This window comes from Rhizophagus irregularis, chromosome 11 (assembly GCF_026210795.1).
Source record: "Rhizophagus irregularis chromosome 11, complete sequence".
In the NCBI taxonomy this organism is placed as follows: Eukaryota; Fungi; Glomeromycota; class Glomeromycetes; order Glomerales; family Glomeraceae; genus Rhizophagus; species Rhizophagus irregularis.
The window spans coordinates 375,469-388,945 of record NC_089439.1 but is presented as its reverse complement, the minus strand read 5'-3'; the positions used below and the strand labels follow the sequence as shown (position 1 = coordinate 388,945).

General features: G+C 24.2%; 1 protein-coding gene across 1 annotated transcript; it reads left to right on the top strand.

Annotated features, from left to right (window-relative positions):
* Positions 1-4,279: 4,279 nt before the first annotated feature.
* OCT59_002640 (uncharacterized protein) lies at positions 4,280-11,968 on the top strand (the record flags this gene model as incomplete). Its single annotated transcript, XM_066145056.1, has 18 exons — positions 4,280-4,618; positions 4,684-5,214; positions 5,278-5,751; positions 5,813-6,403; positions 6,465-6,490; positions 6,767-6,938; positions 7,006-7,464; positions 7,526-8,050; positions 8,122-8,311; positions 8,438-8,631; positions 8,702-9,220; positions 9,286-9,810; positions 9,877-10,428; positions 10,493-10,567; positions 10,889-10,933; positions 11,007-11,436; positions 11,599-11,890; positions 11,962-11,968. The coding sequence occupies 18 exons, from the start codon at positions 4,280-4,282 to the stop codon at positions 11,966-11,968; spliced, it is 5,946 nt and encodes a 1,981-aa protein (XP_065995811.1).
* Between the last annotated feature and the right edge of the window lie 1,509 nt (positions 11,969-13,477).

Genomic DNA, 13,477 nt, shown 5'->3' with positions numbered 1-13,477 from the left:
TTAACATTTGCGTTTGGATAACCTCTTCTCTTGCGTCAACTATAAATATAATAGAGGCGGGATCGTTTCTTGTTTAAAAATGACAAACAATTAGTCATTAGAATAATACTCCTAAAAATATGAGTCAGATTAAACTATATGAAAAGTTAAAATAAAGAATGCACTGTATTAATTATTATCGCTATTACATTAATAATTTAATATAAAGATAAATTGTAGGATAGTATAATTATTCAAACTTATAATATCTCATGTAAAATATTAGATTTGCATTCGCGATTTCTTTGCAGATATAAGTTGAATTTCCCATTTAAGAGTTATAGCCTCGTCTAAATATATTTCACCATCTGCTTACGTGAACGATTTGTTTATTTAAAGGTAAAAAATATATGTGAGCAAATGCTTGAATAAACGAATTTAAAATGTATATTATTAATCTTTTTTTATGGAGCGCATTTATTTCACCGAAAATCGTCTCACTAATAATCAACTTACAGTATTTCATGCTCGCCAACGATCAAAGACATGTGACAGGCAGAATCATATTTCGCCGAAGGTCATTTCACCGACAGGATGACAAGGTCATTTCACCGATAGGATGACAAGGTTATTTCACTGACAAATACTAAATTAATAACTTTTTGTAATAAAATGATTCATTGAACTCTAAAAAGTATTTCTCCATTATATTAGACAATTCTTTTGTTGGTATTTCATTTTTATATTCATTATTAACAATTACTCTTTTTGATTGATTATCAAATTATTTTTGTAATTTTTATGAATATTGATTACCCAATTATTTCATAAGAAAATTAAATGTTAAATACAAATATCTAATTTATTTGACGTATAACGTGTAATTTCATATTTATAAATACTAAATGTTTGATATATTTATAAAAAAAAGGAATATTTAGTGTATTTAACATATAAATAGATAAATGGTTAGCGTTAAAAATTTTGTTATAAAAAATATTAATACTGAAATGAAAAAAAAAATATTTCGACGAAGTGATTTTAGATAAAATGATTTTCGGTGAACTCTATCGAGTTGACTGTCGGTGAAATAATTGTGAAATAACCGAACCCACTTTTTATAACTCCTCAGGATATAATTATTTTAGTGAAGTTTAACTCTATTCATTAAATAAAGAAATAAAATATTGTATTACAAAACTATTATTTTTTTAAAAAAAATCAAGAAACATGATTAAGGTTTTTCAATTAAATTGAATGCTGGATAAATAGTTTGATTTTCAAATTCATAAAAACCAAAAAAAATTCAATATTTTTACAATATTTTATAATTGAAGAAATTGATGATTTAATAATAGATTATTATAACAGGACCCCGAAATATATATAAAAAGGTAAGGTGACCTTTGAACTTTTTACTAATAGCTGTACGCAAGGGTTTTCTGTAAGTTTAGTACGCAAAATTACCTCCTTACTTTGGATAATTGGAAAAAATACGCAAATTAATTTCCTAATCACTGATAACTAATCATGTGATTTACACATTGTTTTGTTGATTAAACTTCTCGTTTATCGAAGAATTATTTTTTAAAAAAAATTTAATAACTTTATATGTCACATAATTATATAAATGTATTTATTAATGCACAAGCATTACACATTTTTTTACACTAAATAAAGTTTTTTTGCACTAATAGTCATTTATATTTATTTTTATTTATTTCAATGAAATATATACATATATATATGATCAGTCAAATTACTAAAAATACGCAAAATAAACCCTTACTTAAACAAAAAACTTGTTAAAAATACGCATTTTAATAGTCTGACCATGGCTAAAAAATCCTCAGGTTGTACGCAAATCAATACCTAACCCCATAAAATTTCTCTATGCTGGCGACGCAATTATGTACCTTACCCCTACATATATATTTCGGGGTCCTATTATAACTGATAACCAAATCCATCCGAAATTCTCTAAATAAAGATTTTAATTCAAATGGTTTAGTTAAATTAATAATTTATCAATTAAAATGAGTAAAATGAATATCAAAAGAACAATAATAAATGAAATTAACAGATTCTAATACATTTAATTCTTCAAATATTTTTCCTAACTGCAATATTAAAGTTTTTTCGAAAATACTTCTAAAAAGTTAATCAATTTTTATTGATAATTATTTTTTAACAATTCCTTAACTGTTAATTAATAATACGAATTTAATTCTACACTTAAACGTCAAATCATTAATATAAATAACTACATATTGTAAATATAATTGGGAATTGCTAAACGTCACCTGGGCGATTGTCACCTGGCTTTTTTTTAAATATGACACATGATGTACAATATATAAAGAGTAAATTTATTAATCAGCTGACGGCTGATTTTTGCTAATTTTTGATCGGCAAAGATCTATTTTAAAAAAAAAATTTTTTGCAAACATATTTATCCAAAATAATCTTATCTAATGAAATTTTATTTGCAAATATTAAAATTTAAATATCACATTTACGATTTTAAAGAAAAATCACTGTATTTATTTTTTTAATGAAGTGATACAAATAAAAGAAAAGATAAGTAAATTACAATGATCAAGAAAAAAGATGCTAATAAAAAATGAATAACAATGGAGTAATGAGAAGTAATAGAAGATTAAAGGGAGTAAAAAAGAGTAATGAGAAGTGATAGGAAGCAAAAAGGAGAAATAGGACAGGAATGATGGAATAGGAGTAATAGGAAGATGAAGAGGAGTGATGGGAGACGAAAAGGAACGATGGGAAGATGAAGAGGAATAATGAGAAGGTGAAGAGGAGTGATGGGAGACGAAAAGGAGTGATGGGAGACAAGTGATGGGAGATGAAGACTTAATTTTAATTGCAGAACCGAAAGGACTAAAAGACCTAAAAATAATGAAATAGAGTTAGTAAGAAACAAAGTGTAAGGATGTAAGTTAGAAATAAAAAAAAGAAAAATACCTCGAGGCTGAAATAACTGAGAAAACGAACCTTGAACCTATAATGAAAATGAGATTCGATAAACAAATAAATATGACGCGATCATGTGGCCGATCTGGCCAATCAAAAATATTAAATCTGCCGCATGATCGAAGACCCAGGCGATTCCCAATATAATTTATATCATTCTAATATTATAATTATAATTTAGTACATTATTATTTTATTAATTTATGTTAACTAATTATTACCTATATTAAATTCCTAATTATAAACAAAAAACTGCTGTAACCATCTTTAATTTAATTATAATACTAAAATTTTCTATTTAAACGGTCCCGGTGCGGAGAACTGCTAGTTTATAAATAAAAAAAAGAATATTTGGTGTATTAAACACTCTATCGGCAAGTTGATTGTCGGTGAAATAATTGTCAGTGAAATAAACCGAACCCACTTTTTATACTAACTCCTCAGGATAATTATTTAAATGAAATTTATTAAAAGCCAAACTAATCTTATTCCGTAGAAAATTTAGTAATTTTCAATTAGGCGATATAAAGTTAAAAAATTGGTTCTCATATCAAAATTTGTTTTAATTTAACCCGGCCGCACGGCTTTTTATTTTTTTTTAGAACAAAATTTTTTTTTCATCCAATCATATAATAACGGAAGATATCATATGTAATATTTACTTTAATATAGTTAATTCAATAAAAAGCCATAGATATCAAGTTAATTACAAGTTTTGTTTCTTATGTTTAATTGTGATTTTTTAAAAAATTTTTTTTTATTGTTCGTTAAATGTTAGGCATTTAGCAGATAGTTAATTTATCATGTGATATAGTTTAGAGCAATTTGATTGGTTAAAAAAAAAAAAAATTTAAGATTCCCGCTCTGGTGACCTGAGAACCAATTTTTTAACTTTATGTCGCCTTACTGTAAATTTGATGCTTATAACTAAAAACTTTATAGTTGCACGATAGATACCATTTTATTTATTTATAATTTTAATATTTATTTATAGTTTTTTTTAAAAATATTTATTTTATAATTTTTTTAGTATTGTTTATTTTTAATTTTTTTTTAGTATTGTTCATCTTTTTTTTTAGTATTGTTTATTTTTAATTTAAGTTAGGGAGGCCTCGTTGTACCTTTTTGGGCGATCGGGAATCCTTTTCCTTTTTAGAGAGTACAATTTCACAAACTCTTTTTAGATATTACACAAATTAAATAAATCTGACGTTAATTGGATAAATACGTTACATAATTCTCCATTACGCCATATTTCTTTTTAAACCATTTAAATCAAGCTTTATCGTCCCAAAAATTTTAACATTCAATGGAAGAAAATTCTCTAGACTTGGGCAGTGTAAAGGAAATTATCATAAAAAATTTTGAAAATTGGACCAGTGGAAATAAAAAAATTGATAATTTCATTCAAGAAAAGCAATTAAAATTCAATGAAACTGCCGAAGTATTCGAATGGATACCACATAGTGAGATTATTGATATTAAAGAAATAGGAGATAAGTGTTTGACTACAGCAATATGGAAAGAAGGTCCATTACATGATTATGACAAAGATGAAGATAAGTTTATAAGAAAATCGAATAAAAAAGTTGTATTAAGGTATCTGCATAATTCACATGATGCTACAATTGGAGAAATTGCAAATAAGGTATTAAATTTTTTTGTGAATTTAGTTTGAATATAAATATATTATTTATTATTTTGTTTTTGTAGGTTGAATCATATTTGAAAGATTTTCAAGTCTATGGATTGCCTCAAAATCCATATCAAAACTATGGATTGTCTCAAAATTTACGTCGTGACTATATTTTACGTCGAGGCTATGGATTATCTCAAAATCCAGACACAAATGATCATATTTTGATTTTTAGTAATAATTATCTTGATTATTATTGTGAAAAATGTGGTAATAAATATAGAAAAGATACGGATGATGAACATTGTATACCATGTCAGGTAAACCAATTAAAAAATAATTGGACTTGTGGAAATGAAATAATCGATAATTTTATTCAAGAAAAGCAGTCAGAATACAATGAATTTGATGCAGTATTTGTATGGATATCATATAGTGAGTTCATTGATATTAAAGAAATAGAAGATAAGTGTTTGACTACAGCAATATGGAAAGAAGGTCCATTACATTATGACAAAGATGATAATGAATTGATAAGAAACTTAAATGAAAAAGTTGTATTAAGATATCTGCATAATTCACGAGATATTAAAGAAATTATAAATAAGGTATTTCTTTATGTATTTAGTTTGAGCATTATTAATATATTATTAATTAGTTTGTTTCTGTAGGTTGAATCATATTTAAATAATAAATTATTATCTTTAATTCTACATAAAAGCTATGGATTATCTCGAAATCCAGTCACAAATGATTATATTTTGATTTTTAGTAATAATTATCTTGATTATTATTGTGAAAAATGTGGTAATAAATATGAAAAAAATACGGATGATAAACAGTGTATACCATGTCAGGTAAACCATTTAAAAAATAATTGGACTAGTGGAAATGAAATAATCGATAATTTCATTCAAGAAAAGCAATCAGTATGCAATGAAAATGATGCAGTATTTGAATGGATATCATATAATGAGTTTATTGATATTGAAGAAATAGAAGATAAGTGTTTGACTACAGCAATATGGAAAGAAGGTCCATTACATTATGACAAAGATGAAAATAAATTGATAAGAAAATCAAACAAAAGAGTTGTATTAAAATATCTGCATAATTCACAATATACTAAAGAAATTATAAATAAGGTATTTCTTTGTAAATTTAGTTTGAATATTAATATATTGTTAATTCATTTTGTTTTTGTAGGTTGAATCATATTTGAAAGATTTTCAAGTCTATGGATTGCCTCAAAATCCATATCAAAACTATGGATTATCTCAACATTTACTTCAAGATTATAATTCACACCAAAGCTATGGATTATCTCAAAATCCTGTTACAAATGATTGTATTTTGATTTATAGTGATAATTATCTTAATTATTATTGTGAAAAATGTGGTAATAAATATAGAAAAAATATAGATAGTAATAAACAGTGTTTACCATGTCAGGTAAACCATTTAAAAAATAATTGGACTAGTGGAAATGAAATAATCGATAATTTTATTCAAGAAAAGCAATCAGAATACAATAAAAATTATATGATACCATATAATATGTTTGTTGAAGAAAAGCAATCAAAATACAATGAAAATAATACAGTATTTGAATGGATATCATATAGTGAGTTTATTGATATTAAAGAATTAGGAAATAAGTGTTTAACTACAGCAATGTGGAAAGAAGGCCCATTACATTATGACAAAGATGAAAGTGAATTGATAAGAAAATCAAACAAAAGAGTTGTATTAAGATATCTGCATAATTCGCAAGATACTAGAGAAATTATAAATAAGGTATTTCTTTGTGAATTTAGTTTGAATATTAATATATTGTTAATTTATTTTATTTTTGTAGGTTGAATCATATACTCAAGCCTATATGTTCGGAATAGACTTTCAAAATCCATATCAAGACTATGGATTATCTCAAAATCCAGATACAAATAATTATATTTTAGTTTTTAATAATAATTATCTCGATTATTATTGTGAAAAATGTGGTAATAAATATAGAAAAGATACGGATGATAAATGTATACCATGTCATATAAACCATTTAGATTGGACTAGTGGAAATGAAGCAATTGATAACTTTATTCAAGAAAAGCAATCAAAATACAATGAAAATAATGTAGTATTTGAATGGATATCATATAGTGAGTTTATTGATATTAAAGAAATAGAAGATAAGTGTTTGATTACAGCAATAGTGAAGGAAAGTCCATTACATTATGACAAAGATGAAAATAAATTTATAAAAAAATCAAATGAAAAAGTTGTATTAAGATATCTGCATAATTCACAAGATACTAAAGAAATTATAAATAAGGTATTTCTTTATGAATTTTAGTTTGAATATTATATTAATATGTGGTTAATTTATTTTGTTTTCATAGGTTGAATCATATTCTCAAGTCTATAGACATCAATGCTATGGATTATCTCAAAATCCAGATACAAATGATTATATATTGATTTTTAGTAATCATTATCTTGATTATTATTGTGAAAAATGTGGTAATGAATATAGAAAAAATACAGATGGTAAACAGTGTATAACATGTCAGGTAAACCATTTAAAAAATAATTGGACTAGTGGAAATAAAATAATTGATAATTTTATTCAAGAAAAGCAATCAAAATGCAATGAAAATGATACAGTATTTGAATGGATATCATATAGTGAGTTTATTAATATTAAAGAAATAGAAGATAAGTGTTTGACTACAGCAATATGGAAAGAAGGTCCATTACATTATGACAAAGATGAAAATAAATTGATAAGAAAATCAAATGAAAGAGTTGTATTAAATTATCTGTATAATTCACGAGATACTGAAGAAATTATAAATAAGGTATTTTTTTGTGAATTTAGTTTGAATGTTAATATATTGTTAATTCATTTTGTTTTTGTAGGTTGAATCATATTCTCAAGCCTATTACGGATTTGGATTACCATATCAAGACTATGATGAATTATCTCAAAATTTACTTCAAGATTATAATTCACACCAAAGCTACGGATTATCTCAAAATCCAGATACAAATGATTATATTTTGATTTTTAGTGATAATTATCTTAATTATTATTGTGAAAAATGTGGCAATAATTATAGAAATTATATGATTGATATACAGTGTATACCATGTCAGATAAACCATTTAAAAAATAATTGGACTAGTGGAAATGAAATAATTGATAATTTCATTCAAAAAAAGCAATTAAAATGCAATGAAAATGATGCATTATTTGAATGGATACCATACAGTGAGATTATTGATATTAGAGAAATAGGAGATAAGTGTTTAACTACAGCAATATGGAAAGAAGGTCCATTATATAATGATAGAGATGAAAATAAATTGATAAGAAAATCGTATGATAAAATTGTTTTAAGATATCTGTATAATTCACAAGATACTAGAGAAATTATAAATAAGGTATTTCTTTGTCAAATTTCGTTTGAATATGAATATTAATACTATATGGTTAATTTATTTTGTTTTTGTAGGTTAAATCATACTTAAAAGATGGATTATCTCAAATTCCCTATCAAGGCTATGGATTAGCTCAAATTCCACATCAAGGCTATGGATTATCTCAAAACCCAGACACAAATGATTATATCTTGATTTTTGGTAACATTTATCTTAATTATTATTGTGAAAAATGTGGTAATCAATATAATAAATATACAGATGGTAAATGGTGTAAATTATGTCAGATAAACCATTTAAAAAATAATTTTACAAATTGGACTAGTAAAAATGAAATAATTGATGATTTCATTCAAGAAAGGCAATTAAATCATGATAAAAATGATGTAGTATTTGAATGGATACCATATAGTGAGCTTATTGATATTAAAGAAATAGGAGATAAGTATTTGACTGCTGCAATATGGAAAGAAGGTCCATTATATTATAATAAAGATGAAAATAAATTGATAAGGAAATTATATGAAAAAGTTGTACTAAGATATCTGCATGATTCACGAGATACTAGAGAAATTATAAATAAGGTATTTCTTTGATGAATTTAGTTTGAATGTTAATAACTGAATATATGGTTGATTTATTTTGCTTTTATAGGTTAAATCATATTTAAAAGACGTATTATCTCAAATTCCACATCAAGATTATGGATTATCTCAAATTACATGTCAAGGCTATGGATTATCTCAAAATCCAGACACAAATGACTATATTTTGATCTTTAATAATATTTATCTTAATCATTATTGTGAAAAATGTGGTAATAAATATGAAAAAAGCATGGACGATAAATGGTGTAAACCATGTCAGATAAACCACTTAAAAAATAATTTTATAATTAGAACTAATGAGAATGAAATAATCAATAACTTTATTCAAGAAAAGCAATTAAATATTAATAAAAATGATACAGTATTTGAGTGGATATCATATAGTGATTTTATTAATATTAAAGAAATAGGAGATAGTAAGGATTTAACTACAGCAATATGGAAAGAAGGACCATTACATTATGACAAAGATGAAAATAAATTTGTAAGAATATCATATGAAAATGTTGTACTAAGATATCTGCATAATTCACGGGATGCTATTACTGGAGAAATTATAAATAAGGTATTAAAATTCCTTCCTAAATTTAGTTATAATATTATAATATTATTAATTATTTTACTTTGTAGGTTGAATCATATTTAAAAGATTTTCAAGTCTATGAATTATCTCGAAATTCACGTCCAGGCTATAATTCACATCAAAGCTATGGATTATCTCAAAATCTAGATACAAATGTTTATATTTTGGTTTTTAGTAATATTTATCTTAATTATTATTGCGAAAAATGTGGTAATAAATATGAAAAAAATACAAATGATAAACGGTGTAATTCGTGTAAACCTTGTCAGATGAACCTTTTAAAAAATAATTTTACAAATTGGACTAGTAAAAATGAAATAGTTGACAATTTCATTCAAGAAAGGCAATTAAATTATAATAAAAATGGTGCATTATTTGAATGGATACCATATAATGAGCTTATTGATATTAAAGAAATAGGAGATAAGTGTTTAACTAGAGCAATATGGAAAAATGGTCCATTACATTATGACAAAGATGAAAATAAATTGATAAGAAAATCATATGAAAAAGTTGTACTAAGATATTTATATAATCTACAAGATGTTATTACCGGAGAAATTATAGATGAGGTATTAAATTTCTTTGTAAATTTAGTTTGAATGTTAATATATGGTTAATGTATTTTATTGTTGCAGATTAAATCATATTTAAGAGATGATTTGTCTCATCAAGGCCGATTATCTTCTCAAATTACACATCAAGGCTATGGATTATCTCAAAATCCAGATACAAATGATTATATTTTGATTTTTAGTAATAATCATCTTCAATATTATTGTGAAAAGTGTGGTGGTGAGTATATAAAGTGTAAGTATAGTAAATGGTGTAAACTATGTCAAATAAATTATTTAAAAAGCAATTTTACTAACTGGACTAGCGGAAATGAAAGAATTGACGACTTCATTCAAAAGAAGCAATTAAAATACAATGATATGGTCAATAGAAACGATATATTTGGATACAATGGAAATGTTGAATACAATGGAAATGATATTATATTTGAATGGATACCTTTTGATAGACTTATTGATGTTAAAGAAATAAGAATAGGTGACTTTGCCATGGCAAAATGGATAGATGGTCCATTATATTATAGTAATCAAAAATTGAAAAGAATGTCAAGTGAAAAGGTTTTATTAAAATATCTATATAGTTCACAAAACATTAATAATGAATTTTTAAACAAGGTATGAATTCTCCTTTGCTTCAATTATTAATAAATAATGTAATAATTTTATTGCATTTTAACAGATTATGTATTTAATGGAAAATAGTTACGGAATATCTCAAAATCCAAATACAGATAATTATATATTAGTTTATAAAGTTGGTTATAACTGTGAAAACTGTGGTGAAAAATACAACAATAAGTTTGAAATAGATAATAAAAGCTGCATGAGGTGTCAAACAAATCATGAAAATAAAAAAATCAATGATTTAATTCAAGAAATGAAATTAAATATTGATCATAACTCTGGTTTTTTTAATATTATGTTTGAATGGATACCATATAATCAATTTTATGATATTAAAAAAATAGGTGAAGGTGGTTTCTCTACAATATATTCAGCAATATGGAAAGATGGCTTATTAGTATATGATTTAGTAAATTGGAAAAGAAAATCATATACATATGTCGCTTTAAAGTGTTTACATAATTCACAAAATTTTATTGATGAGTTTATAAATGAGGTATAAATTCTTTTATAACTTTTTTTAATAAAATTAATTTACACATGTTTATTAATTAGTATCATTTTAATAGGTTAAAGCATATCCAAAACAAAAAATAGATAATATTCTTAAAATATACGGAATATCTCAAAATCCAAACACAAAAGATTACATTATGGTTCTTGAATATGCAGAAGGTGGAAATTTCAACAATTATTTAGATAATAATTATGAAAGTTTTGATTGGCTTAATGGGCTGAAAGTATTAACTAATATTATTAGTGGTCTTAGTAAAATTCATCAAAACCAGATGGTTCATCGTGATTTCCATATAGGAAATATATTGTTTGTAATTGATGGATATTGTTACAATGATTATAATGCATGTATTTCTGATATGGGATTATGTAGAAAAATTGATGATATTGATGAAACAAGTATATATGGAGTTATACCTTATGTAGCTCCAGAGGTATTAAGAGGAAAACCATATTCTCAAGCAGCAGATATATATAGTTTTGGTATGATTATGTATTTTGTAGCAACAGGGAGACAACCTTTTTCTAATTTTTCTCATGATGAGATTTTAGTATTAAATATATGTAATGGGATTAAACCTGAAATAAATGAAAAAATTGCACCAAAATGTTATGTTGATTTAATGAAAACGTGTTGGGATTTAGATGCAGACAATAGGCCAAATTCTATTGAAATAAAAGAATTTATTGAATTATTTTATAATTCATTAGATCAAAATTTCAAAGTAAAGAAGAAACAACACCATGAAATCGAAGAACAATTTAAAGAAACACAAGAGTCTAGAAAAGAAAACCTTTTAACAATTAAAAACAACAAATCAACTACCCATGCAAAAGCTATTTATACTTCTCGATTACTTAATCCCTTTACAAAAATTCTTTCAGAATATGATGATAATATTAATAATAATACTGTAGAAATTACTGATTTTGCAAAGTAAGTCATATCTTATGTTTTATTACCTGTTTCTTTTTTATCTTGTCTCACATTCCTATTTTACATTATAGTTTTTAAGCTATAACCATATTTGTGAATAACAATTTAAATGTTTAAGGTAAAGAGTAATTTTAAATAAATGTTATGAAATATTCTTTTTTTTTGAAGAGGAATTATTTTAACTAAGTTTACTTGTGACGGCTTGTCAACCAAAAAATACTTTAGGAAAACTTATTATTCTTTCTTATTTTTCATTAAATATTTATTATTAAATGATAGTATTCTATTTACTAGCTTTTGTTTAACACTGATTGTAGAGTAGACTGTAAACCTTTTTTACATAATAAAATCAGTTTGTAATTGAACCGAAGTTTAAATTTGATCTAAATTCCTATACGAATTCACATGATATCCTGTAAAGTTATTGTAGAATAACCACACGTGCAATTTCTTAAGCAAGTTTCGACTGAATTTTTTTTAATATTTCCCAGTAAAAATGTTAACAAATCTAGTACAATTATGAGTGATAAACTTGCAATATTTTCGTATAATATTTAAAATAAATTTGTTATAAACTTGTAAATTTATACTTTATAGTTTTTTACTTTACCATAATGAATTTAAAATTTTAAAATGTAATCTATTTAATTTAAAAATATTGATAAAAAGAATCTTGAATTTGTATATCCTAAAGAAAAAAAATGATAATATGTAAATATACAAGTATTTGAATGAATACCATATAATGAACTTATTGATATTAAAGAAACGGGAAATATTTGTTTAACTACAGTAGTATGGAAGAACGGTCCATTAATTTATGAAAAAAAAAATAGATAAGAACATCATATGAAATAGTTTAAAATATCTGCATAGTTCACGAGAAATTACTGATGAACATATATATAAGTAAGGTATTAGTAAATTTATTTATTTATTTATAATTATTAAATGTTAATAGATTGAATCACATCTATTAGATTATTATAAAAAAAGATTGCGAAAATAACCAAAAATCCTGATAAAAAAGATTGAAAATTTTGAAGATTATTGTGAAAGTGTGGTAATAAATATGAAGGTACGAAATGGTGCAGGCCATGTCAAATAAATTATCTAAAAAGTAATTTTACAAATTGGACTAGTGGAAATGGAAAAATTAATATTTTAATTCAAAAGATGCAATTAAAAATTAATAATTATAATGATATAATATTTAAACGGAGGATATTAAAGAAATAACAGAAAAAGACTTAGTTACAGCAATATGGAAAGGTGGTCCATTATGTTATAATGATAGAAAATATAAAAGAAAATTAAATGAAATAATCTTATTAAAATATTTATATAATAATTTACAGAATAGCATATTGAATTTTTAAGGTATAAAATTTTCTTATAAATTCAACTTTAATTAATAATAAATGTTGATATAATTTTTTATTTAACAGATTATATATTTAATAGAATAATAGTTATGGAATATCTCAAAGATTTTTTCAAAACGATGTAGTGACCTAGATATAAGATATTTGTGTTTCAATTAAAAACTTTTTTTTGAATTTCTGAGTGTTATAAATCACTTATTAA